Genomic DNA, 27,725 nt, shown 5'->3' on the forward strand with positions numbered 1-27,725 from the left:
TTTTGCAAGACCATTTTAAATCCAATTGGATTCAGTCAACTGAACAGAAAATAGCTTCCTTGGGGCTTCCCTTGCGGACTTCATTAAATATGGGTTTTGAACAGGCATTGGAGACTATCAAGCAGAGCATTGCAGATACTGCGAGACAAAGTGACCTCAGTAGTGCCCCAGAATTCTATCTCAGGGAGGACTACAGATACATCGTAACAGCTGCACCCTATCTTGAACAACTGGAACTGCACAAATATAGAAGGGCATTTACTTTGGCCCGTCTAAATGGACTCCCCTTGGCAGTTTTAGAGGGATGGTACAAAAAGATCCCCTGGTCAGACCACCTCTGCCCCTGTGGCATGGAACAGATAGAAACTACAGAGCATGTTTTGCTGTGGTGTATATTTTATGGAGATATTCGTGCCACACTCATCTCCCCACTCATGATTCGCTTTCCGGGATGTACAGGACAACAATATGACTACATATTGTTGTCTGACATCAATTCGACATTTACATACAGTGTCGCCAAATTTTTGCAGCCGCGATAGGTGTTCAAAGAAGGATGCTAAGGGAGCTCGGACTTACCTAGCTGGATGAAAGACAAAGTCTGGAGAGTAATGCCATTCACTCAGTATGGCTGATATGCATTACATTAGTACTACACTGTGTTGAAGTGTTTATTAATTTGATTGGGGATATATGGCAGATAATTTTAATGTAGTTCCTTTTTTGAGCTGGTCTTCGACCATAATAAAGTTTTATTCATTCATTAGAAGGGCTGGATTAAAGAGAGAGAGAGAGAGAGAGAGGTTAGGGAGGTAAAAGGGGATGAAAAAAATATACTTGATAAATTGTTTAAAACTCAATTTATTAATTCACAAACTTGTGCTAACCTTAATGTAATTTTTTTAAAAAAGGGGGACAAAGCCATGCAATTTGATCCCACTTGCCACTGGGGGAAATCATACAAAATTGGGGTAGGAATGCTGGTGGGTAAGGTGAATGATCCTAATCCATTATACTGAATAATGGAGTGGTGACCTGCAAGGTGTGTGCAATGTTTGTTTTCTTGCCTGAGAACAACATGGCCTACACCTTCAACAAGTGCAAGTTGATCACGCTGCTGGAAGAAAAAGTAAGTGGACTAGAGCGGCAACTGTCGACCCTCCGGGGAATAAAAGAACACGAAGAGTTCTTGGACAGAATGGGGGAACTACAGCAGCAAAGGGAAGACCAGAAGCTTGAAGAGCAACAGCAAGATGAGGCAGTGGGAAATGCTGAGGTGAAGAAAAATGGAGTAGAGGATACTACTTGGAAAAGGGTGACAGGAGAAGAAGAACTAGATGCCACTCTGCGCCTGTGGAAGCAGTGGAGCTGTGGAACCGATTCCAGGTACTTGCGGATGAGACTGGAGGACAGCCTGCAAAGGAAGAATCACAGGAGAACCGACATGAGAGTGAGCAAGAGGCTGAAGGTCAGTCAAACAGAGGCGATGAAACCCAGGCCTACAACAAGAAGAAGATAAGAGTGGTAGTAGTGGGAGACTCCTTGCTGCGTGGGATCGAGACCCAAGTATGTCGCGAAGACCCATGGACTCGCCAGGTATGCTGTCACTCAGGAGGATGGATTACAGACATGACTGAAGGGTTGCCTGCACTCATAAAGCCCCCTGACAGGGATCCCTTTCTTCTTATCCATGTGGGAACAAATGATACCGCCAAGCGGAGCTACGAAGAAATCACATCAGACTTTGAAGCTTTGGGAAGGAAACTCAAGACCTTTGGGGCCCAGATAGTTTTCTCATCCATCCTTCCAGTAGTTAGAAAAGGGATAGAAAGGGAACGAAAAATACTCCGGGTGAATGACTGGCTACAAAGATGGTGCCGACGAGAGAGATTTGGATTCTGGGACCATGGCCTATACTTCCTGGAAGATGCGCTGTTGGCAAAGGGATGGGTTGCACCTCACAAAGGATGGGAAGAATGTGTTTGGCCACAGCATGATGAACTTCATCAGGAGGGCTTTAAGCTGAATCCTACAGGGAAGGGAGATGTAATGTTGGGGGTAACAAAGGACGTAGGTGCATGCACTGCAACGGAGAGAACAGCTCTGATAGCACCCAATAATAGTCTTCAGACACATGTAGGAAGAAAGCCAGACTATGAAGCACATGGTCTTTGATGTCTATATACTAATGCCCAGACTATGGGAAACAAACAGAACGAACTTCAGCTCTTAATACAGGAGGGAAATTATGACTTGATAGGTGTAACAGACTTGGTGGGATGACTCTCATGACTGGAATACAGCAGTTGAAGGATGTAACTTGTTCAAAAAGAACAGGAAGAACAGAAAGAGAGGTGGGGTTGCACTGTATGTGAAAAATACATATCTCTGCACAGAAATACAGGAGGATGAGCTTGGTAGCCCCATCGAGAGCATCTGGATCAAAATAAATGGACCAAAGAATACAAGGAACCTGGTCTATGACCCCCCTGGCAAAGGCAAAGTACAGGCTGAAGGGGCAGGATTGCAGCTTGAGATGGATAGGCATATGGTCAAGGAACACCGAATTACTTGGAATGAGTTCAAATCTCCAGGGCCAGATGAACTGCATCCTAGAGTAATAAAGGAACTGGCAGAAGAGCTCTCAGAACCGCTGCCTATTCTCTTTGAGAAATCATGGAGGACGGGGGAAGTGCCAGATGACTGGAGGAGGGCTAATGTCCCTGTCTTCAAAAAGGGTAAAAAGGAGGAACCTGGGAACTACAGACAAGTCAGTCTGACATCAATCCCTGGGAAAATTCTGGAGCAGATGATAAAGCAATCCATCTGGAAGCACCTTGACAACAATGCCGTGATGACTCGAAGCCAACATGGATTTGTCAAAAACAAGTCCTGCCAGACAAATCTGATCTCATTTTTGGATCAAGTCACCTCCCTTGTGGACCGTGGGAATGCTGTCGACATCATATACCTCGACTTCAGCAAAGCTTTCAACAGAGTGCCCCATGATATCCTGATGAGCAAACTAGCTCAAAGTGGGCTAGATGAAACAACGATCCGGTGGATCCACAGTTGGCTACAAATCGGACTCAAAGAGTGCTTCTCAATGGGACCTTCTCAAACTGGGGAGAGGTAACGAGTGGGGTACCACAGGACTCAGTCCTGGGCCCAGTGCTCTTCCGCATTTGTATTAATGACTTGGAGGAGGAGGTGCAGGGAATGCTGATCAAATGTGCGGATGACACAAAATTGGGCGGGATAGCTAATACTTTGGAAGACAGAAACAAAATTCAAAGTGATCTGGATAGATAGGAGCGCTGGGCAGAAAACAACAGAATGACATTTACTAGGGATAAATGCCAAGTTCTTCACCTAGGAAAAAGAAACCAAATGCATTTACCAGATGGGCAATAATCTTCCAACCCTACTATTCTAAGATTCTATGAATACAGAACGGGGGGGGGGGGGGAGTATTTAGTCCAGATAGGTTAAATACTGTAACAGGTGTGTGTTCTTGTAAATGTGGCGGAACCTCCAAACATAGGTGGAAGGAAGGACAGGTTACTTAAGAAGTGTACAGGAATTGCAGAAATGGTGTCTGGAGGGCTGGTCCAGAGGAATTTTGTCCTAGGGTATTGAAGGAGCTAGTGGATGGACCCTAGGAACCTCTATTACCTTTGAGAAATCCTGGAGAATGGGTGAAGTATCAGAGAAGTGCAGATGTTGGCCTAAGTTCAAAAAGGGCAAAAGGGAAAATCCGGAAAATCATAAACCAGTCAGAAGATTCTAGAGCAGATTATAAAACACTCAGTCTGTAGGCATCTTGACACTAATGCAGTGATGACTGAAAAACAGCCTGGATTTGTCAAGAACAAGTCCTGCTAGACTAATCATATTTCTTTTTTTTGATCAGGTAACTTCCTTAGTAGATCACAGAAATGGTGTGGACATAATATGTCTTAACTTCAGGAAGGCATTTGACAGAGTCCCCCATGATTTTCCGATTAGCAAGTGTGGACTAAATGGTGCTATTCAAAGAGTGCTCATCAAGAGTTCCTTATCAAACTGAAGGGAGGTATTGAGTGGGGTGCCACAAGGCTTAGTCCTGGACCCTGTACTCTTCAACATTTTTATTAATGACTTGGAGGAAGAGGTGTGGGGAATGCTTATCAGATTTGCAGGTTATGCCGAATTGGGTGGAATAGCTAATACCTTAGAAGACAGAAACTAAATTCAGAATGATCTTGATAGGTTGGACAACTGACAGAAATGAATGATATGAAAACAACAGAATGAAATTTAACAGAAATTTAACATGATATCCTGATTAGCAAACTAGCTCAAAGTGGGCTAGATGAAACAACGATCCAGTGGATCCACAGTTGGCTACAGAATCGGACTCAAAGAGTACTTATCAATGGGACCTTCTCAAACTGGGACAGGTAACGAGTGGGGTACCGCAGGGCTCAGTCCTGGGCCCAGTGCTCTTCAACATTTGTATTAATGACTTGGAGGAGGAAGTGCAGGGAATGCTGATCAAATGTGCAGATGACACAAAATTGGGCGGGATAGCTAATAGCCAGGAAGTCAGAAACAGAATTCAAAGTGATCTTGATAGGCTGGAGTGCTGGGCAGAAAACAACTGAATGAACTTTAATAGAGATAAATGCCAAGTTGTGCACCTAGGAAAAAGAAACCAAATGCATTTACCAGATGGGCAATACTTGGCTCAACAATACTACAAGCGAGAAGGATCTTTGAATTGTGGTAGATTACAAGCTGAATATGAGCCAACAATGTGATGTTGCTGCAAAAAAGGCAAATGCTCTTTTGGGCAGCATTAATAGAAGTATAGGTTCCAAATCCTGGGAAGTACTAGTTCCCCTCTACTCAGCACTGGTTAGGCCTCATCTGGAGTACTGTGTCCAGTTCTGGGCACCACACTTTAAGAAGGATGCAGACCAGCTGGAGAGGGTTCAGAGGAGGGCAACAAAGGTGATCAGGGGACTGGAAACAAAGCCCTAGGAGGAGAGACTGAAAGAACCGGGCATGTTTAGCCTTGAGGAGAGAAGACTGAGGGGAGATATGATCGCGCTCCTCAAGGACTTGAAAGGTTGTCACAGAGAGGAAGGCCAGGATCTCTTCTTGATCATCCCAGAGTGCAGGACACAGAGGAATGGGCTCAAGTGACAGGAAGCCAGATTCCAGCTGAACATCAGGAAAACTGTCCTGACTGTTAGAGCAGTATGACAATGGAACCAATTCCCTAGGGTGGGCTCTCCCACACTGGAGGCATTCCCTGGAGTGCTGGTGGGCTGTCCCACACTGGAGGCATTCAAGACGAAGCTGGACAGCCAGTGATGCTTCGACTTAGATTCCTGCATTGAGCAGGGGGTTGGACTTGATGGTACTATAGGCCCCTTCCAACCCTACTATTCTATGAGAGACAAGTGCAGAGTTCTTCATTTAGGAAAAATAAATCAAATGCACAGGTATAAGATGGGGGATGCTTGGCTTGGCAATAGTACATATGAAAAGGATATTGGAGTTGTACCGGATCACAAGCTGAATATGAGTCAGCAGTGTGATGTGATTGCAAAAAGGCAAGTGCAGTTTTTTGCAACCACAAATAGGTTGCATCAATAGAAGTATAGTTTCAAAATGACAGAAAGTAACAGTTCCACTCTGATCTGCAGTGGTCAGATCTCACCTCAAATACTTTGTCCAGTTCTGGATGCCACACTTAAAGAAGGATTCCCACTGCCTTGAGAGGGTTCCACCTAGAAATGATTAGATAGATAGATAGATAGATAGATAGATAGATAGATAGATAGATACTGGTTCAAGGAAGGGCAACAAAAATGATAAGGGGACTAGAAACTAAGTCCTATGAGGAAACAGTGAAGGAACTGGCTATATGGGTATTCTGGCCTTGAGAAGTCTGAAGGGGGATATGATAGCACTTTTCAAGTACCTAAAGGGTTGTCACACAGAAGAGAGCTGCAATCTGTTCTCTGTCATCCAAGACTATAGGACACGAAATAATGGGATTAAGATACAGGAAGGCAGATTTCAGATGAACATCAGGAGAAACTTTCTAATGGTCAGAACAGTCAGACAGTGGAGCCAACTGCCCAGGGAGGAAGGGGCTCTCTGTCCCTGGAGGTCTTCAAGAGAGATTGGGCAGCCATTTGTCAGGGATGCTTTAAATTCGATTCTTGCACTGAGCAGGGGGCTGGACCCGATGGCCTCAATGGCCCCTTCCAGTTCCATGACCCAGAGTAGGAACACACAGTCCTTGACCATCTCCATTTTCATCTTTTCTCTTTCTCACAGAGCTGATTCTGAACAGCCTCTCTCAGCCCTTTTCTCTGGAGGAGCAGGAACAAATGCTTTCATGCCTCAGCTTGGATAGCTCCCTCCCATCAGATGTCGATGAGAAGGTGAGTACATGGGTACAGGCAGCTGCTACTTCAGGGTGGCAGAGAGCCCAGGGCTGGGCATTTCCAGAAGCATTGTACCAAATTCCTGTTTGGCCAAGAGATCCCAGAAACATCTCCTGGCCCTGAGCTGTGAGAGCATTTTAATACATGATGCATGCTGGTGTTTCTTGTTGCATTCATGCTTTGGGATTGTTTATACAAGCTAGATTCAGAGGTGGCCCTTGCTTACATCAGGGGTGGAGAACCTGTGGCTCTCCAGATGTCGGACCCCAGTACCCATTAGCCCCAGCCAGTGTGGTCAGGGGTGATGGAAATTGTAGTCTGGCAACATCTGGAGGGCCACAGGTTCCCCACCCCTGGCTTACATGATTGCTTATCCTGGGATAGAATGGAGGGATCTTTTCTGGGATTGTTTACACTCTTTCACCATCCTTTGATCCTTTGAGCCCATCAGGGATTGATGCAAGTTGAGGGGCTGTCACCTTGTAAAAATCTTGTAAACAAGCATACCTGTTCCCTCACAGTGTCCCACTTTGTGTTTGTACGAGGTTTGCTGGGTTCTATATGTGACAATGCCCTGATCATTTGAATACCAGAGATGGGGAAACTATTGGTGGGAGCATCTTTTTCCCTTCAGACTGTTCCAATATTGAGAGAAGTGGTACTTGCACAAATTCTCCCTTTCCCTTAAAGACACACTGAATACCCGTCTACCCTTCACCCTCATAAAAACAGATCAGACATGCCCCAAACTCCCTGTTCCTGGTTTGCCTAGTTTTTCTTGCTTATGTCACTTCACAGGAACAACACCAGAGTAGCAGGCTTAACCTCCAAAGCACTTTTTTCACTTGGCAAGCTAAAAAGAAATGACAAATATGTTATGACGTTCATAAGATTATATTTACCTTTCCCTCTGCATAGGATGATGCTGGGTGCTAAATGCCATGCCTTATCTAGGTTTCCAGTCCCTAGCATGTGCTGGGGGTGGGGTCTACCTGAAGCAAAGAATTGCAGCATTTGTGGCATAACATTTGAGAGCCACATTGTGTGTGTGTCAGCAGGGAAAACAGAATTGTTCTTGCTCTCAGGTTCTCCAGGGCTCGTTGAAAACATCACACAGTCTGAAGGACACCATGAGTTCTGGAGTGCATTCATGGAGCAGCCAAACAGACGGGCAGAGCAATAGCTGTAACAGCTGGCTACATCGCAGCAGACAAACAGATATGCCTACCTACTTTGATGGTAGGGCCTGTTCGCTGTATATAGGATAGTAAGCTAGCTATATACAAATTACCTCTTTTGAATGCATATGTTATTCTGTTCCATTTTGTGGAACATTATTTATTCCTATTTGGATTGTTTAATCATTATTAATTGTTAGAATAACAAATAATAAAATTAGAAGTGAAATTCATTCCTCATCTACTACCATTATATCGTTGGTATACTCATGTTTCTGAAAGGGGCTTAGATGACATCTGCATGGGAAGCTTAAACAAGAAAGAGGCTTCTGGCATTTTAAAAACAGATTTATTGTGCTACGTGGAGTAGAGCCTGTTTTGTGAAATGCACAAATTGTTATCTTTGGCATGCGTATATGTATATACAGTGTCTATACACACACAGAGACACACACAGACGCGCACACACGATCATAGTCTTTATAATGTCGTAAATAGTGGGGCCAAAGCAAAAGGCAAAAAATGCATTGAATGGCTTTTTGGCTTCATTGCTTGATTTTCTTTACATATTTATATAACTAAATTGTAATCAGCCCACTGAGGATGCACTTCATGCATCTGATGGAGGGAGCTCTGATCCATGGTAACTTGTGCCACAATAAACCTGTTTGTCTTTAATTTGCCACCGCACTCTTGCTTTGTTTTGCTTTTTGCTCTGATAAACTAGCATGGCTTCCCCCTGTAATAAGCCTAAGCAGGTTTCAAATTGACGTAGTCATCTCCCTCTCAGCAGTCTTTGGAACTGTACTTTTTGTGAGGGCGGTGAGAATTCTTATATATGCACCCAGAAGCCCTTCACAGATCTACGCAGTCCTTGATTCTTTGTGGGGAAGCAAGGACACTTCAGTTAATCTGATTTTAAGGTTCAGAATCCTTCTTCGCAATTCCCTTACAAGACCATGGCCACTCTCCAGGTCAGCCGTGGGCCCGCTGCTGCTGCCCCCTCACCACTGCCCCTCTTTGCCAGGCCCAACCTGAGCTGGGCTGCCACCTGTTCCACCCCCGCCCCATCCCAGTCAGCTGTTCCCCCTGGCTTGCCATTTCCACCACCATGCTTCCAGTGTGTCCTGACAGACCAACTACTGCTAACCCACTTTCTTTTGTATCTGCCCCATTCCCTTGACTTCCTTGATGCCTGATCCTGGGATCTCCTGTAATGTCTGCAAAGCCTTTCCTGAATCACATTGGCCTGCCTTTTCGAGGTGCCTTTTGCTACTGGCTCATCTGTAACCTTCTCTCACTTCAGCTGTTTTGTCATTAAGCCCCACTGCTGTTCCCCTAGCTTCGTGCCTTATTGAAATTGTAGGCCACCCCAGGAAAGAAGTCTATCCAGCTCCTGGCACGCCATAAAAGAGCAGCAGCTGAAATCATTTGGTGCAGCTCTATGTTCTCTTCTCTACAGATGTAGACCATTAGCAGTTCCATAGTCCATTTTTTCCTCCTAGTGAAGCACCTGGGCCCACATCACAAATATCCACGCTAGAGGGATGATCTGAAGCAAAAGGCCCTCCCTCTGGCCCCAGGGCATGGCAATTCTCACAACAATTTCCATTTTTCAGGGGTGAAAATTGAGATCCACTTACTTAGTGGGGAGAGTCTCTACATCCGAGAATTCCGTGGGGCCAAGGTGGGAGATGTTGCAACTGGAATCAGCAGCCAGGTGGGTGCTGCACTGGTGATGTCTGCATACGTGTGTGTGTGTTGGAAAATGGGGCTATTTGGAAATGATTTTTTAAAAATATGTACTTATTTTTATTGTATCCACTTTGTATGGTTTCTTCTTGTACGCCACCTTTAGAGGGTTAAAGGTGACCTAAAAATAATTTTAAATAAATGACATCCATCCCTTTATGGCCTCTTTGCTGCTGCTATTCCCTTAAGGCATGTGATGTCACTTCTTGTTCCTCTGTCATCTAGGCACACTAAAAGTAGGATTTCCACCCATGTGTGACCCAAGCAGAGTTAGACTCCTTCACCTCCTTTTGTGCTTTGCTTTCACAGATACCAGCGTCGGCTTTCAGCTTCTTCACCAAGGAAGGCCAGTCTGTTTGCTGTGACATGGAGGTCCCTGATCCAGGCATCGAACTTCAGTGCATTCTTGCCCCTGACTGCAGCTGTGGCTGGAGATGGAGGGTCAAACATGGTCAACTAGAGAAGAGGCCATAAGGGATGTTGCCTCTTCACACCCATGCTTTATGATACTTTCCCTCTAAAGTCAGAAGTGATATAGCTGCAAATCAGTGCTAAATATTGTTGGTGGCAATTAACTGTTGAACAAAAATTATATATTCAGTTTCTCTCTGGGTTTTCACTGCATCCAGCCCTCTTGTGTAGAATCCATTGAATGTTGTGGGCATGGCCTCTGTGCTCCAGATGACAGAAATTGAATGACTGGATCTGCATTTATGAAACTGACTCAAAAAAGCTAGGAGGCACTGTGTTTCAGGCAGATGACCTGTTGCTTAACCGTACCTTCCATCTCCCTATCTCAAAGAAAACCTGACTATCTGATGTTTGGAAATCTGGCTTGCTCTTAGTAGAGCTCAATAACTCAGGTTTAAAACCCTCAGATATGGAGCACATGCAGTGACATTAGCCAGGTCACTGTCCCCACAGGCCTGTTGTGATGTTAAAACAGTGCCCCAAGCTTCTTGAAGAAAACGGTGGGATCCAGATGCAATAAGCAATACATATTTGACTTATTACATTCTTCAGCAGAACTGAAGAATGTAGTAGGTCTTCCTCAGCAGAACTGGTTGCATTTTGCAGAACCCCCAAATCTATACCAGAAGATTTCTGCAAATAAGTTATATCATACACATCAAATCTCAATTCTGTACCATTTTCCCTAACTGTGCTATTGACAGCCAGAATTAAAACAAAATATATATGAGGCCTTTAGAACTTTTGTCCCACCACGCTGAATGCAGACCTGTCTAAATTGGCCCGTTACGGCTTATTTTAAGATTAAAGGCTATTAAACATCACATAGACTTTTCATGTGCAGCCCATTAAGTTTTTCTTATTTGGTTTGTGTATGCTTTTTCTTTTTGCCCTATGTCAGAGACAACTGCATGTATTTAATATATTTTACTCTGAAATTAGTGCCATTGACCTGATTCATGGGTTGTAACAACCCTTAGTTAACAAACTGTAGGGTGTTAAGAAGAGTGGGCATGAGCAGGCATGGGGTCAGAATTCTAGGTTGTTCATCCCCCAACAACCCAGAGTTCAGGTGCCATGATAAACAACCCAGGGATGGAGTGTCACCTGGGTTGTTTATCGCAGGTGGGAATCAGCACACACACATACTCACTCACTCCCACTTTGTTTAAACCTGGGTAGCCGTGACACATGAACTGGGTCATATTGTGTGTTGCAGCTTACTCCCAAGTAAGTGCACATAGGATTGCCCCCTAAAAAAACCCCAGTTCCATGCCAGGAGAACTTGATGCAAAATCTAAACTTGGAAGAAATTAAGACAGATCAGTACAGTATATACAAAGGTTTTTAAATGCTGCATGTCCGTTAATTGCCATGATTAATTTTTTAGTGTGATTTTGTAGAATAGCTTGGTTTTCTGCAAAGAGATATGGGTAAGTATAAGTGACTAGACGAGGTGGTGTGGCATATGCCTAATTTTTCCCTGGTGGGTGCAAGGATGTCTTACTGACAAAGCCTAACCTGCAGTTTGCCAAGTGAAGAGTCTGAGTGATTTCCTTGCTCAGTTTGCTCTTTGGAATATTCATTTAACCTACAAAATTAAGGCCAGGTAGTCTTGGCCCCAGGCTTGCCTGTGCAGGGCTGGGAGGTGGAATGCTGCAATGGCTGTGTCCATGATTAGATGGTAGCAAATGTTATTTCTCACAGAACTAGGGTATTCCATCCCATTTGGGTTGTTTCCATTGGCAGACAAGGGTGAGGATATGCTGCTCATTCTCATGTATTCATCTTTAAATCGGGGTGGGGAACTTGAGGCACTCTTGATGTTCGACTGCACCTCCCATGATCATTGCCCATGTTGGCTGGTGCTGCTGGGAGCTGGAATCCAACAACATCAGGAGAGCCACAGGTTACCCACCCTTGTTTTAAATGCATACAAATCTATAGCTGGTTCCTGCTGAACCCTGAAATGAGGTAGTAAACAGAAGAGGCAGGTTGCCAAATCTCTTTTCCCAAACAACCTGTTTTTGAAAAGAGCAAAGTATATGTTGTCTCAGTTTGGAAGAAATAAACCGGCCATGTGCAAGAGAGCCGTATTCCAGGATATGGTTGCAGCCGAGACCCTCCACTCCTTTAGACCTAAAGACCCCTGCCCGGTGGATGTTAGCCACATGCACAGCTTATCGAAATCAACAGGACAAGGTAGTTTGGGAGATGTGCACCTGGCCACCTTCCTCTCCGCTGGACCTGCTATTGTCAGTTACCAAACCTGTGCAATAACCACAGTGGCCTAAATCTGTTAACTTCATTTTGCCTTTAACTGATGTGCTAGAGCACCATGGCTCTTTAATGTACATGTCTGTATCAAATAAACGAAATTAAGTTATGCTTTTCCCACCCTTTTGTTGACTATGGGTGCTACTCCATTTCTTCTAAGGGATTCTTGCCCACAGTAGTAGATATGATGGTCACCTGAATTAAATTCGCCCATGCTTGTCCATTTTAGTTCGCTGATTCCCAAGATGTCGATGTTCAATCTTGCCATCTCATGTTTGACCACCTCCAGCTTACCTTGATTCACTGATCTCACATTCCAGGTTCCTAAACAATATTGTTCTATACAGCATCGGACTTTCTTTTCACCACCAGACACATCCACAGCTGAGTGTCCTTTCGGCTTTGGCCCAGCCACTTCACTAGCTGTTGTGGCTAATAGCTACTGATAGACTTTTCCTATATGAATTTGTCTACTCCCATTTAAAAATCAGCTAAGCCAGTGGTTATCACACTATTGTGTCCATGACAAATAGTCTATGAAGTCTCCAGGTGTGAGTGGAGGTAGCAGCTTTGTGTTGTATGTAGAATAAGGCAAAATAGATGGCTGTGCAGACTTCCCATTTGAAACATTACATGTGAGAATTGGCCTTTCCCACCCATGTAGAAAAAGTCACTTTAAGCAAAACCGAATAATCTAGGCCCCTCTGCACCAGTCCCTGCCCAGCCTCCTGGCGAGAGATGTCTGAGATAGAGAGAAGCCACAGTCACAAGGGCATGTCCTTGCTGTGGGCCCACTGGTATAAAAGGAGTTTGCACTGAAGGGATGCTGCTCATGAATTTCTTTTGTCTCAAGAGCAGGGGCCCAGCGTGCTCTTCAAACACAGACACCTTTTGCATCATTAGAATACATGTATTATTTTCTCTCATTATTAACTTGCTTTGGATTAAATGTATCTCACAGAACCATATATAAAAATAATGTATACAAAGTAGCAATCATAGGGCATTGTGTCCTCCCCTACATGATTCAAGGCATTTTAAACAACACAATAGGTTGCACATTCAATTCTCTAACTCCCCACTCCAATGGCGTGATGAATCAGTGTGCGAGGTTGCTATTCTGAGCTTATGCTGTGATTTTAGCCACGTTTTAAGTTACAGGAGAAAGCAATGGTAGCCTACATCTAAAAGCAGGGGCGCAGCTTCAAGACTCAAGCAGGGTAAAATGGGAAGCAGGGACTTGCTTTATCTTTTGAGGGTTTTGTTTCATCCTAGCTGAAACTGGAGAGTTGTTGTGTCTGTGTGTAGCACTGTGCTACAAGGCTGCATGCTGGAATTCAACTTTGCTGCAGCTCTTTGCATACCAATATCCTCTGCCAGCACACACTGCTCCAGGTGGCCTGGATTTGTGCCAGCAGGTAGCCAGATTATATCAAGTGTTACGATGTCCAGAGATGGAAGGCACAGACGAGCTCCCTCCTCTTATCCCCACGTTACCTTTTGGAGGGTTCGTCATCTCTCCCCCTTCCAAATAAGGAAAAGGGTATGATCCATAAGAACACAGGACCAATTGCAGGGTGGGGGGAGTGCATGGCTGCACTGCCACTGCATGGTGGGATCTACAAGGAGTAAGCTGCTAAATGAAGTTTATCACCTGCCTGGCTGCAAGTGCAGCAGCATCACGATGTAGAATTCTTTAGACAGTTTGTTCATTGCTGGTCTCAGTGCAGAACTATTACCACACAAAGAGAATTCAGTGGCTAATCGAATCTGTACTAAAGTTGGCGCCCTGGGCACTGCCTGCAACAAGGTGAGGACCTCCTTGTTGCAGGAAAAAGGGTGACTCCTTGTGGCAAGAAAAGGAGCACCAGCTCCCACTACCTGGTTTGATTGTCACAAAACCTCTGAGCATGTTTGCATCACAGCAAGTTGGTTTAAAAAGTGGCAAAGGGATACCTGTGCTAAAGACATAAATCCTGAGATTCTCTTCCACTGACCAGGCCTGCAAGCTATGGCTGATGTGTGGTAGAAGAGGAAGACAAACTATTTCAGTACTTCAATGAACCATTCCGTCATGGGGAAATGCCCTCCTCAGGACCCCCAGCCCCTTTTCTCCTTTGGAGCAGGGACATCTTTGTTCTGTCACTCTATCCAAGACTTGCTTGAGCACTCTCCAGGTGATTTCTGATCATTTTGGTCAGCCTGCTGTGGGAAGCCTTTGGGGAGGAGGGGAGGATGACTCAAATTGGCCATGTGTATTTGATCAAATTTGCTGAAGTAATTTGCCTACATCTAGTCATTGCCCACGTGACATGCAATTGCCACTTACTTGTGAGGCTGAAGGGCAGCCATGTGGCCATGGCATGGGGCAGACTTGGACTGCGCAAAGGCCTGGCAGACAGACGGCGGAGTCCTCGTTTCCTCCTCCTTTCCCCAGCTATCTACTGGCACAATAGCCCTGCTGGGGGCTTAAGACGCACTGTCAGAAATCTCCCAACACTAGGGAAGCAGCAGGCCTGGCCAGCATGCAGGCTTGTGCCAACCACACACCGGTGCGCGTCGAGAAACCCAGATAGGTTGCTGGGCACTCATGCCAACCCATCCTACATCATAAACCAGAAGTGCTGTCTGCAGTTTGAGTCCTACTGTGCTGAAACTGCTCTGGCACCTCTAAGGAAGGCAGAAAGTGTTGGCGCTGGGTGCTGTTCTCTACAGCATGCTTGCTGTCAACCGGGAAGAGCCCGAAGGCCTATGTGGGCTAGGTAGCCCTCTTGCACCACTTTATAATGGCTTAAATGATCCTGAGGTGACACATTCCTGGGCAGTAATCTTTCTAAAAGCACACAGATAAACAGTACCTTTCATCTCACTTGGGGAAAATGAGCCTGAAAACTGTCCCAACATCTTCTCTAGGCCAGAGGAGGAACTGGAGGATTAAAGCAGAATAAATGGCCCAGCTAAATGAGGTGGGGGAAGGAACCAGCATATGCTGGGAGGGAAGGTTAGGACGGAGGAGGAATCTAGACCGTGTTAAGTTACTTTCCCCCTTCAGCAGAGGCAGCAGCCACCACAATTCCTCGGCTGTGGAAGGTGCTTGGTGTTTGGTGTGGCCTGAGCCGCCTTCTAGCACCATGCACAGTCTCTGTGGCACAGAGTGGAGCCTCTCCTCCCTGCAGTAATCCTGTGATGGGGCCATCAAAGGTCTCCAAGAAGGCGTTTTAAGTTCAACCTGAAGCAGTGTTGGTCCAGTGGGCAGCATAATTGGCAGGACTTGCGTGTGCAACACCCACACATGGCTTCAGAAGTTGCGCGGGGGGGGGGGGGGTCACCCTGCCCTGAGCCCCCTCTATTCCCTGGTGGTGGGAGGAGTTTTTGGTCCAGGCCTGTTGTTGATGAACCCTGAGTCCTCATCTCCCCCCCGCCAACCAAAGCGTGGCGAGCGTGGCTCTTCTCATTCGTGGCTGTCACAGTGGGATGTCGGCGGTCACCTGCAGTGCCTGCTCAGTGATCCGTTTCCTGCCACTGTGCCGGCCAGTGTCCCCCCGCCGGTACGGCTGGTTCCGCAGGCCTGCCGCAAGAGAAACCAGAAAAGCTAGTTTTTATTTTGAAGCTGTGCATTTAAACACACAGCCCTACGGTATTTGAACTACACAGATATCGCCACTTGACCTAAAAGTTCTAGAATGCAGAACATATTCAATACTTTGGAAGAAGAGTTTAATTTATTTCTCACGACAGTTAGCATACGCTGTCTTGGAGTCTCTTCACCTCTGTCCCATCCCCAAGACTGGCTAAGTATACCCTGTTAACACACCCTACACACCAAGTTACAGCTATTATTTACCTGTTGCCTAAATGAATTAATGCTCAAGATGGGCTACAACTTTCACCACAGGTAATCAAATACAAATCCACATCTAACAGTAAGCATGCAGTATGTTGTACCCTGTCATTTGCACTGCGATGGAGCAGGACATGGCCTCAAAGAGTGGGGAGATGAAGGTTCAAATCCTCACTTGGCCATGAAGCTCACTGAGTGACTCGGCCCAAGTCACTCCCTCAGTCTCAATGGGGTTGTCAGGATTGAAAAAGGGGGACTATGTCCTCCACTCTGACATTCTTGGAAGAAAGGTGGGATAGCAGCTACAGACACTTCAGATAATGCAGGGGTCGGTCATCCCCATAAGGGAAGAAATTCGTACATCACGCCTCCGCTAGCAGCCACACACATCCTGTCCACATAAATCCAGCCCCTGCCCTTGATGTGATTGTTACCTAGAGCCACAAGCTATAATGGGCTCTCTTCATTGAAGCTGGCATCACAGAAGAGGCGAGATGAGCGTTTGCCCGTCCGAGCAGTGAAAGGAACAGTCTTCAGGGCTGAATAAAGAATAGTTCCACGAAAACCACGGAGAGCAAGAAAAAAGGAGAGAAAAAGGAAGAGCAGCAGGCAAGTGAAGTCCCAAAGCAAACAAGAGGGTGGTCCACAAACAGGTACAGTACCTCTAAGGGCATGCCTACATTGCATACTTACAGAGGTTTATCTGTCATGGCTTCCCCAAAAGAATTGTGAGAATTCAGGTTTGGCAAGAGCACTGTCAGTCTACTAGAGATTCCCCACATCCCACATCATCCCGCTCTCCCACAGCACAAAATAATTTCCCACAGTTCCATAGGAAGGGAGAATGCTTATTAAACCAGTTTAATTTTGTGGTGTAGGTTGCCCCTCCCCCCCGCAAATCTCCCTCATCCGTTATTTAATTGTGGATAAGAGGGACAACTGGCAAGGCTTGGGAGGGGTTAAACTCTCCCAGCTGTGCCCTCTTGGGCATTTGGTGCAGCACCAGACTTGAGGGCTGGGGTGATGGTGGTGCTGTGGTCTGCAGGAATTCAGTCTCCCTCTCTAGGCTTCCCTCTATTCAAGTGCCAGTCTGGAGTGCTTATATCTTGTGTTGAGTTCCAGGGACAGATTAGGGGGTCTGCTGGTGTACTGCCCATCCATCTCCCTGCCTGAGCTGATAGAGTGGTTGCAGTCTGATAGTGGTTTCAGACTTGGCATTGAGGATCAAGTCCCCTAGGATGATGGTTCTGGGCAACCCCAACTTCCACACTGAGGCCATCAGATCTAGGCTGGTTCATGGCCACCATGGCTCTGTCCCAACATGTTGGCCCAGTGCATGTAGGAGGACACACGCTTGATTTGGTTTTCTCAACAGGACAGGAGGGTGGTGAATTGAAAGTGGGGTAATAATATCTATTCTATTGTCATGGTCGGATCACGTCCTATTGAGATTCAGATGCTCAAAACCATTTCCCCTCTGTAAGGGTGGGGGGCCTATTAAAATAGTCCAGCCATGGAGGCTGATGGATTCCCCAGAGGGCTCTGGGGGATTTTCTTGCTGGTATGGCTTGTGCTGCTGTTGAAGACCTGGCCAATCTGTGGAATGCAGAGATAACTCAGGCAGTTGACTCAGCCACACCCAAATAACCTCTTGCTCTTAGAAGAGCCTTGTAGCTCCTTGGTTTACATCTGAGTTCAAGGCAATGAAGCAAAAGAGAAGGTTCGGGCCGAGTTCAACCGAACACATTATTGAGCCTATTCTGTGGCGGTGGCAAAGACGGAGTTCTTTTCCGCCAGCACTGCATCTTCTGAGTGTTGTCCAGAGCAGCTTTGCTGAGTGGTTCATGGCCTGAGAGATGGTGCAGCTGCGTCTCCCCACCCCCACCCCATTGTCAGCGTTGTTGCTGCCATGGCATTCCCCATTACCACTGCATCTCCCCACACCAAACTATTGCCCTCGTGTCTCATCCCTCCCACGCGCCCCCATTGCCGCCGCCACCTGCCCTCTGGCTCACTCAGAGAATTCTCTCAGAGCAAGCAAATGGGTGAGCAGACTCTGAACAGCCACGTTGGCCAGAAAAAGAGGCTGCTGCAGTTCTCCCAAAGAGCTGGCACGACCCAAATGGCTCCATTGCTAGAACCAGGCATTGTGGGAAGGGTGTCCCTGGTGATCACAGCTGGTAGGGCTCTCTAGAGCACCCACTGGCCCAGCAGTGCTTGCTCACCGGGCAGCATCCATGGGGGGGGGGCACCCCTGGAGGGGACACACACAGAATTTGCCACTTCTCCCACTTGGCTGCCTGTGGGGAATTCATCCTGCATCATGTGAGGATCAGCCCTGAACCTTCAGTAGCATACTGTGATGAGTTTGAACAACATCTTGAAGATAAGGTTGCTCAAATCCATCACGACGTGGACACCACAGTTAATGACGTTCTATTAGTAAAGGTGTCCAGAGCACCAACTGGTTTATTTTGGGGGGATATCTTTCAGTTGTTGAGCCCTCCCTGGATCTGGGATTTCAACCAACTACCGCCCAGGCACAAATGCCCCCTTTTTGGCCAAGGTGCTTGAGAGAATACCGGCTGGGCAGCTGCAGATGTTCTTGGAGGACACTCATTATCTCAACACATTTCAGCCTAGATTCAGGCTGGTTTGGGTGCAGAATCAGCTTTGGTTGCCCTGATGGATAACCTCTTGAGAGCCAAAGGAATTGTGACTCTGTTGAGCTTGCTTGATCTCTCAGCAGCTTTTGATACTGTTGACCACAGTACTCTTTTAGGTCATCTCCAAGAGATGGGAATTGGGGGCACTGTTCTACAGTGGTTCTGCCCCTACTAGTGGGGATGGTTCCACAAGGTAGCATTTGGTGCCTCGGCTTCCTGGCAACTATGCTGCAGGGTGCCGCAGGGTACCATCTTGTCCTCACTGTACATTTAACATGTACATGAAAATGCTGGGGGATAGTCATTAGGAGACTTGGGGCAATGTGTTACCAGTATTCTGATGACACATGCCACACATCAGTGACAGCAGAATCAGGAAAGGTCATGCATCTTCTGAACTGGAGCCTGGACACAGTGATGGGTTGAATAAGGGCCAACAAACAGACTGAGCTCTGACAAGATGGAGTCTCTAGGGGTGGGAGGTTCCCAGGTATGGGAATTGAGGAGTTCACGTGTTCTAGACAGGGTTGCACTCCCTCAGAAAGACCAGGTACATCATTTTGGGGTGCTTCTGGATTCATAATCATCATTACAGGCCCAAGTAACTTCTGTGGTGAGGAGCACCCATTACCAGCTCCTGTTTGTACATCAGCTATGCCCTTTCCAGGACAGGGGTGGCCTGGCCACAGTAGTCCATGCACTGATAACCTCACATTTAGATTACTGTAATGCACTTTATATGGTGCTGTCCTTGTTCTTGATCTGAAAGCTGCAGCTGGTGCAGAATGCAAAGGCCAGGATGCTGAGTGGGGTGCCTGGCCATGCGCATATTGCACCAGTGTTGAAGCAATTAGCTACTGAGTCAAATTCAAGACCTTTATATTTCTGTGGGCACATAAAGCCCCAAACAACTTGGGACCAGGTTACCTGCTGGATCACCTTCCCCGATATAGATCTGTGCGATCATTAAGATACTTGGAGGAGACCTTGCTGGTTGTACCACAACCTGCAGGTTGCCATCTTGTGGCAACCTGGAAGTGGCCCTTCTCTGTGGTGGCACTGCCTTACGAAATGCCCTTCCCCTGGTATTTGGGAGGGGCCCGCTGCGGCATGCCTGAGCACCTATTAAAGAGCTACCTCTCAACCCAGGCCTTCCCTGACCGACAGTGCTGCCCAGGTTGCTTGTTACTTATGATGCTGTGTATTTTGCTTTAATTTTTTAATGAATGTTTTATATTAATTCTTTTGTATTTATTATGAAGTATTTTAATGTATTTTATCTCCCTGTAAACACTTTGGAGGTATTTTTTTTAAATATGATAAGCAACATACAAACCTATTAAATAAATAATAACTAATGGGGCGGGGATGTCCAAGTCAGTCCAGCAGGTTGTAAATTCCTCCTTGATGGAGGGTGTAGTAGCAGCCTCTTTAAAGGAGGCAGTAATTAGGCCACTCCTGAAGACGCCGAAGCTGGATCTGGAAGATGCCGACAACTCTAGGCTAGCTACCAACAGCCCCTTCCTAGGCCAGATTCTCAAGAGAGTGGTTGCCAGTCAACTCCAGGCACTGAATGAGCCAGATTACCTGCATCCATTCCCGGTGAGCTTCTGGCCTGGTTTTGGTGTCAAAATTTCCTTGGATGCCCTGTGGGATGCCCTTTGCTGAAAGAGGGACAGGAGGACCTTGTTGATTCTCTTTGTCCTCTCAGCAGCTTTCAATACCAGCCTTCTGGATAGGTTTGGAGCTGGCAGCACTGCGTTGCAGTGGTTCCACTTCTACTTGGATGGCCGGTTCCAGAAAGCGGTGCTGGGGGATTATTGCTCTGTGCCTTGGCAGTTATGCCATGGGGCATAACAAAGCTATATCTTATCCCCACGCTGTTCAACATCTACATGAAACTGCGGGGGAAGGTTATCTAGAGTTGTGGGCTGACGTGTCATAAATATGCAGATAACACCCAACGCTATTTGTCCTTTTCATCAAACCCAGGTGAGGCAGTGCGTGTTCTGAATCAGTGCCAGGCATGACTGGATGAGGGCTAATAAGCTGAGACTCAAATGATGTGAGGTGAGTGTCTACTAAGGAGAGGACCTTTTCGGTCATGGCATTCCAGCTGTGGAATGTCCTCCCCAGAGAGCCTCACCTGGCGCCTACGTAGTGGGCCTTTTCAGCACCAGGTGGAAACCTTCTTATTCTCCTGGGTATTTTAGTCCTTCCATTTTTGTTGCTTTAAAATCTGTCAATGTATTTTTAGATCTTTACACTGCTGCTGGTTTTTACTTTGGTTTTATTCTGTAGTTTTAAACGCTTGAAAGTTTTGTATTATGTTTTATTGTGTTGTTGTATTTTATGGTTTTAACTGTTGTGATCCGCACAGAAAGCTTTGGCTATTGGGTAGTATAGAAATTGAATGAATGAATGAATGAATGAATATGCCCTTTGAAAATTCTGGATAGGCAAAGACATCGGTGTGCTTAGAAGTGCTGTGCATTGCAGCGATGAGTAAAAGCAGATGAGTTTGTTTGCAAAAAAAGTGGCAAGATGAATGTGCCTCTGTGAAACAGAGTCAAAAGCAAGCTGATTGGCAAACACATCCGTTACAGTCGTGTGTGTGTGGAGTGACGCGTCCATAAATCGAGAAATTCAGATACGAGTTTGCAAAGCCAGATAAACAGATTAGTGTTTATTAATTATAAATAAAAAGGCTTATTTAATTTTTTTTTGGGGGGGAAACCTGGATGGTTTATTGTTTTCTATTTATTCTTACTAATTGATGTTAATATTTTTAATGTTTTGACTAGGCTGTGAGCTGCCTTGGAAGCTCACATTTGTTAATGGAAAGGATATGGATACAATAAAATAAATTTTAAAAATTAGAACAATGTGTAGTTGCATTTTATTCTGTATTTTATTAATTTAATTACTTTACTTTATGTATAATAGGTGGATTTGGTGGGAATTTTCAAAAATATAAATGTAAATAAAAGCACCCATTCGCAGCAGAGAGGCCAGAGCCCACAGCCACAACAATGGAAATCAGACGTAGAGCCCAACAAGCAGGACCGGTATCAGAACAGCACTAGGCAAACATTTACTCTCAGCAAGCATGGCTTGGATCCAGACTGATGGCCACATGGCGCCTTATGTACTTGCTGGCAGCCCACAACCATACAGGGGGGCGCTCAGCAGGGACCTGGCCCCACGGAGGGATGCCTGTTGTCACCGCCCGCTCTGCTTCCCCAGACATCTCCAGGCAGCTGCAGAGCGGTGGTGATGCTGGTCTTATCTGTGCGGGTTCACAGAAGACTGAGAGTTCACAGAGGACTGCCTTCCACAAGCAGACCAATTCCAAGCAGCTGCCACTTCATTCACCATATCAGCCCTCTGTGGAAGGTCTGCAGAGACTTCAGAGCCCATGGTAAAGCACCCAGCCTCCTCACCTGTAATGATGTCCTCAATGGCTCCATCTTTCTCCTCATAAATGAGAGGTTCCTTCACCAGCTGCTTCTTCTTCAGTTCAGCTATGAGGTCCATCTGCTGCCTCCTGGCTTTATGGGTGGGAGACTGCCAAGAGAGAAGAATGGCTGCTGTGGTTACACACGCACCACTCCAAAATTGGGGTGGGGGGGTGTCTGTCTGCAGGGCAAGCCATACAAATCCAGCGAGCAGAAGGGTTATTCACCAAACTTAGATTTAGGCCCTGACAGATGCAGATCATGGTGGAATTCTGGAACTCTCCTGAGCGTGAGGAAACGTGGGGAATGGGGACATTGTTCCAGAAAGCTATGAGAAAACATTAACCGGGGCCAGCCCAGGCACGCTGCTGCCTGAGGCAGAGCAGCAAGTGGTGCTCCATGCCCCACCCACAGTCAAGGCGAACAGTGCCCAACACTGGTCAAGCTGCTTTGGCACCTGGGGCAGAAAATCCCACAAAGTATCTCTCTCCCCGCCTAACAGTAAATATGCAATAATACATGAAATAATGCCTAATTTCTTGCCTATTAATGACACCCAAATCAGCTCTGATTTGGGGGGGGGGGCTTTGCCTAATGGCAGGATCTTTCCAGTAAAGGAACGCAGCCATATAGCACAAACCTAGGCAGATTTACTTGGAGGTCCCACTATGTTCAATGGAGCTTTCAACAGGGCTTTTTCAAGCATGCAGTTGGACACAAAATGTGCAGTTCAAAAAAACCCCTGTGCAGTTGGAAAGCAATTGAGAAAATTAGACTTACGTTGTGTATAGGTGTTTACTAAGAACTTGTGTCAGGAAGGGCATGTGACGCAAATTATGCAAGGGTGGAATGTGCTCAGTTGCCATTCATAAAGCAAATTGCCCCAAAGAGAGGGAGGGAGCCGTCCTCTTGGCCATTAGACAGAGTATGGGGGCCACAAGATAGTTCGGATTCCTGGGCCCGGTGTTGGAGTTGGTGCCTGACCTCGGAGCCAGGCATCTGGGCGCCCCTCCTGCTCCCAGCCAGCACAGAGAGAGCTGCGCCTGCTGCCTCTCGGAGGGAAAGGGTGCATGTCAGGGGCGAGGAGGGGGGGGACCGGGCAGGCCAGCTCATGATGCATCCTTGGACCTCCCCAGCCCCTCCTGTTCTGCAGAGCCCCAGCTAGATAGTCCAAAAAGCCTGTCCAGGCAACACACAGAGTGGGAAGAGTGCAGAGGCGAAGATCGACTCTGCCACTGCTCCCGCTCTGCGTTGGATGGCTGTAAGCCTCCGAGTTCTGAAGCCGACGGCCATCCCAGAGGATTGCTCCCTAAATTTAATTGTTATGGCGAAGAATTAGAAAGAAAAACTCCAAGCAGCCTATAGATTCCACATACATCTTGGTTTGTAAGGTAAAGGGGAAAATATACGTACATATATGTTAAATGTAGTACTCTCTGTCAATAAGTAGATTTAAATCCAATATGCTTATTTGTATTTACTTTCTTTCTGTTGGTCTGTTTAATCTTGCTTTGGAAAACTAATAAAATACAGGGTTTTTTAATTGCCCAAACCATACTGAAACAAGTTCATCTTTTGGGACAAACCCCCTCTTCTTCACCTTCATCTTCCGGCAGGCAGCACTTCACTGCATCCTCATAAATGCCCCTAAAGCACTCTTGTCCTCGTGTCTTAGGCCTGTCTTGCGCCCTATGTCCTTTCTTCTGCAACCAATGAAAACAGCTGGTCTGGGGTCTCAGACAGCCAACGGTGGCATATTATAATGGATGTCCAGATATACATTTTCTATTTCCACAGAGAGTCAGACCCTACTTTTACTTTTGAGCACAACATTTGCGTTTATGAGCCTCTCGAGGTTTGCGCTGTAGGGTTTGGCGGCAAGCACAAGGGCGAAGATCGTGGCAATGTTCTTCTAATTTGGCAACCCTGTGAAGAATATGACTTTGTCTCTCAAAACCATTGTGCGCACACCCTCGGCACACCCTTCCCTTCCCTATGCCCCTCCCCGCACAAAAAGCGTAACTGACGGGCTGACACCCCCCCTCCCCCGCCGACTATAATTGTGGTGAGTAGGATTTACTCTCTGTGATAAAATCAATCCATGGGTTAAGTGTAGCACACATACAGACTGTTTTAGTTGTTCAGATATTTTAATAAATTAGCATGAGTTTTTGTGGGTCACAATCCGTTTCATCAAATGCTTTAAGAGGAACTGGAGGCTTTGAGTTGGAAAAGAAAGTCAAAAAGGTGGATCTGCAGCAAGCATTCCATTCTCTTAAAGCAACCGTTCTTTGTGGTTTCTGTGCATCACACATATGGGCTCTTTGCCTGCTATAGCTGAGGAACCCTTCCCCCACCGTCCCAGTGCGCATGCCCTGAGCGGGCTCCTACTTATTCCCTCAGTTCTCTTTCGACCACCACTGTGGTAGCCTCGTCCAGGAACTTCTCTTGTGCTCAGTTCATCTGAAAGGAAAAAGTCGTTAAAAAGCTGCAATTTTATTCTTCCTTCCTTTCCCTTTTTATATATTTCTGCCGTCATCTTCTGCGTTATTTCATTTATTTTGTGTTTCACAATCCTGTGATTGTCCTTGTGGGCATATGGACCTCAAGGCACCATTCAGAAAGTGCTCCTGCTGTGGGAGCAAGATACTGCAGTCCAAAGGGCACTCACCAGGGTGGGCACTGTCACTTCCATTGGCCAAGAAGTTGACCAAAAAAGCCAAAATGCCAAAGCAAGCGAGTCAATCTTCTTCAGAAATAAAGGAAGAAGAAGAAGAAGAAGAAGAAGGCATCAAAGAGACTATCAGGTTTGTCTCGAAACCGAACCAGACCACGTTCCCCACCTTGGGATCGGTCTAAGTCTCCGACACCGACAGTCATTGCTGATGCCCTGGCCTGATGCCTCAGGACCAACTGGCATCCCCAGTACCAAAGGCAATACCTGCTGCTCCACTGATGCTTCCTTTACCTGTCCTGATGGTGATGCCAACACTGGAATTGGACCTGATTCCAATTACGTCTGCTTCAGAGGGTGAGACCTGACTTTTCCCCGCCTGAACCTCTGCTCAGCTACCTCATTTACACTGTTCCCCGAGGGGATATGGACCCTGAGATAGATGCACAGTTCTCCTGACTCGCTCTTCTCAGCTGCATCCGTCAGCCCCCTAGATTCTACAAGCAACCGCGAGAGTGATCCAGGTCTCTGGTTTTAGATTGGGGCAGATACTATGATTGGGACTTCCCATACAGGAGACCCTGAGACTGAGATGAGTGGAGGGATGATCCTTGCAACTGGCAGAGATACTTTCCACAGGAGAGACCTTCAGAATGGGCACCTCCTTGCTACCGAACCCAGACATCAGCTATGGTTTCAAGACCTCCTGAACCCCAGGAGATGTTTCTCACTCCTCCACCAGTCACCAGACAACTGCAAAGCCCTGTTGCTCCTCAGAAGCCTCCACCTTGTCTGCCATCCAAGCAACATTTACTGGCCTTGGCCATGCTACCTTCTCCCGTCCAGACACCACAGCGTCCACAGGACCAGGCTATTGAGCAGATCACTCTACCACTGCCTATGGAAAGGCCACCATTATCTGGCATAGAGGGCTAGAAGTCCCTTTCCAAATCACTCTTGTTGCAACATCCTTCTCTATCATCTCCAGACACAGCAGTCGGGTCCCAGGATGCGATTTCACCTTCAGAAAATCTCGGGCAATTCTCAGACCAAACCATGAGGATGGCTCAGTCACTGGCTTGCCACCCAACAGGCTGCTCCAATGGTACAGGACCCAGTATTAGATTCCGTCAACATAGATGCAACCAGCCCAGCAGTGTGCTTTTACCCACACTGCAGGACATGATTAAACCATCTTGGGAGGCTGCCTGCACTATGCCTCCTACGTCAAAGCGCCCGGGGGGATGTACTGGCTGCAGGAGGTGGATGCAAAATTCTTATTTAACCACCCTGCACCAAACTGGATTGTGGAAAGTGGCTCATCCCGTAGGGCTCATTCCTCACCAGTGGTTAAGGAAGGCCAATGCCTCAACTTTTTGGAACGGAGGATTTACTCCTCTGCTGCATTTAGCCTTAAAGTTTCCAGCTATCAGGCTGCTAGGTCTGGTTACCAGTTGTTCCTTTGGGACAAAACGGGGAAGCTTTTTTAATACCTGCCTGAGGACAAGAAAGCTTTAGCCCACGTGCTTCAGAACAAGGCAATGAAGCTGTCCAGACAGCAGATAAACACACTGAGACACCAGGTGGACAGCGACACCAAGCTCCTGGTCAGCTCCATTACACTTGGATGACACGTGTGGCTCAGGCCAGCAGGACTTTCTCAGCAGGCTTGGTCCCAAATAGAGGACCTCCTCTTTGACAGGCAAGGCTTATTTATGGATGAGGCATTGGATTCGGCTCATAAAATGGGGCTCCAGCCACAGCCTATGGCCACAAAACAGCAACAGTGGTTCTGACCATCTACTGCTCCATACCAACCTCCTGCCTCAACTGTCCGACAGCAGCCTTTGCATTGCAGGAAGCCCTACTTGGAATCAAAGTACCATTCCTTCCACCAGAAGGGTGACAGAGGAAATAGGCAGCATCTTTAACTGTCTCCTCCTTTCACCATGGACTCCTGGGTACTTTCCATCATATGGATCAGCTACAGGATTGAGTTCAATACCCTCCCTCTGCTCGGGACCAAGAGAGTCACAGCTCCGTCACCTGTTATACACAAAGAGGTCAACACACTTCTCAGGAAGGGAGCCATTCTACCTGTTTTGCATTCACAACTACGGATGTGTTGCTCTCAGGATGGGGGGCTCTATGGTCAGCCATGGAGGCAAAACAGTACATCAACCTCCTGGAGCTCAAACCAGTGGATTCGAGCTGGACCTGGTGGGCAGACTGGTCCAGATCACCTTGGACAACATGACGGTGGTCACGTACTTGAACAAACAAGGGCGTATGAGATCACTTCCACTCCTCGCCCTGATGCTCGAGATTTTCTGGTGGCGTTTGCCTTGTCTGATCAGATCGGTCGCAATCCATGTTTCTGGAGTGGACAATGTCTTGGCCAACCAACCAGCTCAGTAGGGACAAGCTAACCTCCCATGAATGGGAGCTGGACAGAAAGGTCCTGAGGATGCTTTTTCAGTGCTGAGGCATACTGGAGGTGGAGAGTCCAGCACCCAGACCTAGCAACCCTTCACTTGACAGCATGGAAGAATGGGTGACAGAGACTGAACCAGTCCTGGCATCGATACGGAGAATCCTCAATGCCACTCGTAAGCCTTCCACGCAGCACTCTTATGCAAGGAAATGGACGGCTTTCTCCTCCTTTGCTTGAGCACAAGGTTTTCACCTGCTCTGGTGCTCCTTGCATCAGATCCTCCAGTTTCTCCTGTCCCTATTTAAGAAAATACTCACACTGTCATCTTTAAGAGTGTCTCTGTCTGCTGTCTCTACTTTTCACCCTCCTGTTGAGGGTTTTTCAGTTTTCTTGCATCCAACAGTGAAGAGATTTCTAAACAGGCTGAGGAATCTGGCACCACCTGTTCGCTCCGCCGTAACGAGCTGGAGCCTGTCAGTTGTGTCAGGCACTTCCGTCCAAGCCCTTCATGCCACCGGCACCCACAGA

The 27,725-nt window shown here is 46.8% G+C and overlaps 2 protein-coding genes across 10 annotated transcripts in view; one reads left to right on the forward strand and one right to left on the reverse strand.

Annotated features, from left to right (window-relative positions):
• MAP3K14 (mitogen-activated protein kinase kinase kinase 14) overlaps positions 1 to 12,243 on the forward strand; it is a 105,557-nt gene extending 93,314 nt beyond the window's left edge. For all 4 annotated transcript variants that reach the window (XM_084804357.1, XM_084804355.1, XM_084804359.1 and 1 more), the window contains 4 exons: positions 6,337 to 6,443; positions 7,532 to 7,685; positions 9,244 to 9,344; positions 9,686 to 12,243. In XM_084804357.1, the coding sequence (XP_084660483.1) occupies positions 6,337 to 6,443; positions 7,532 to 7,685; positions 9,244 to 9,344; positions 9,686 to 9,850 (527 nt within the window). In that variant the 3' untranslated portion in view covers positions 9,851 to 12,243. The remainder of the gene's footprint in view (positions 1 to 6,336; positions 6,444 to 7,531; positions 7,686 to 9,243; positions 9,345 to 9,685) is intronic.
• A 774-nt stretch (positions 12,244 to 13,017) lies between these two features.
• The window catches only part of FMNL1 (formin like 1), a 181,476-nt gene continuing 166,768 nt past the window's right edge, over positions 13,018 to 27,725 (reverse strand). For all 6 annotated transcript variants that reach the window (XM_084804350.1, XM_084804349.1, XM_084804354.1 and 3 more), the window contains 2 exons: positions 22,075 to 22,198; positions 13,018 to 15,692 (listed from right to left, as the gene is read on the reverse strand). In XM_084804350.1, coding sequence (XP_084660476.1) covers positions 15,589 to 15,692; positions 22,075 to 22,198 — 228 coding nt within the window. In that variant the 3' untranslated portion in view covers positions 13,018 to 15,588. The remainder of the gene's footprint in view (positions 15,693 to 22,074; positions 22,199 to 27,725) is intronic.

Source organism: Heloderma suspectum, chromosome 6, assembly GCF_057233095.1.
Source record: "Heloderma suspectum isolate Gila_16-S chromosome 6, 16-S_ref, whole genome shotgun sequence".
Taxonomy (NCBI): domain Eukaryota; kingdom Metazoa; phylum Chordata; class Lepidosauria; order Squamata; family Helodermatidae; genus Heloderma; species Heloderma suspectum.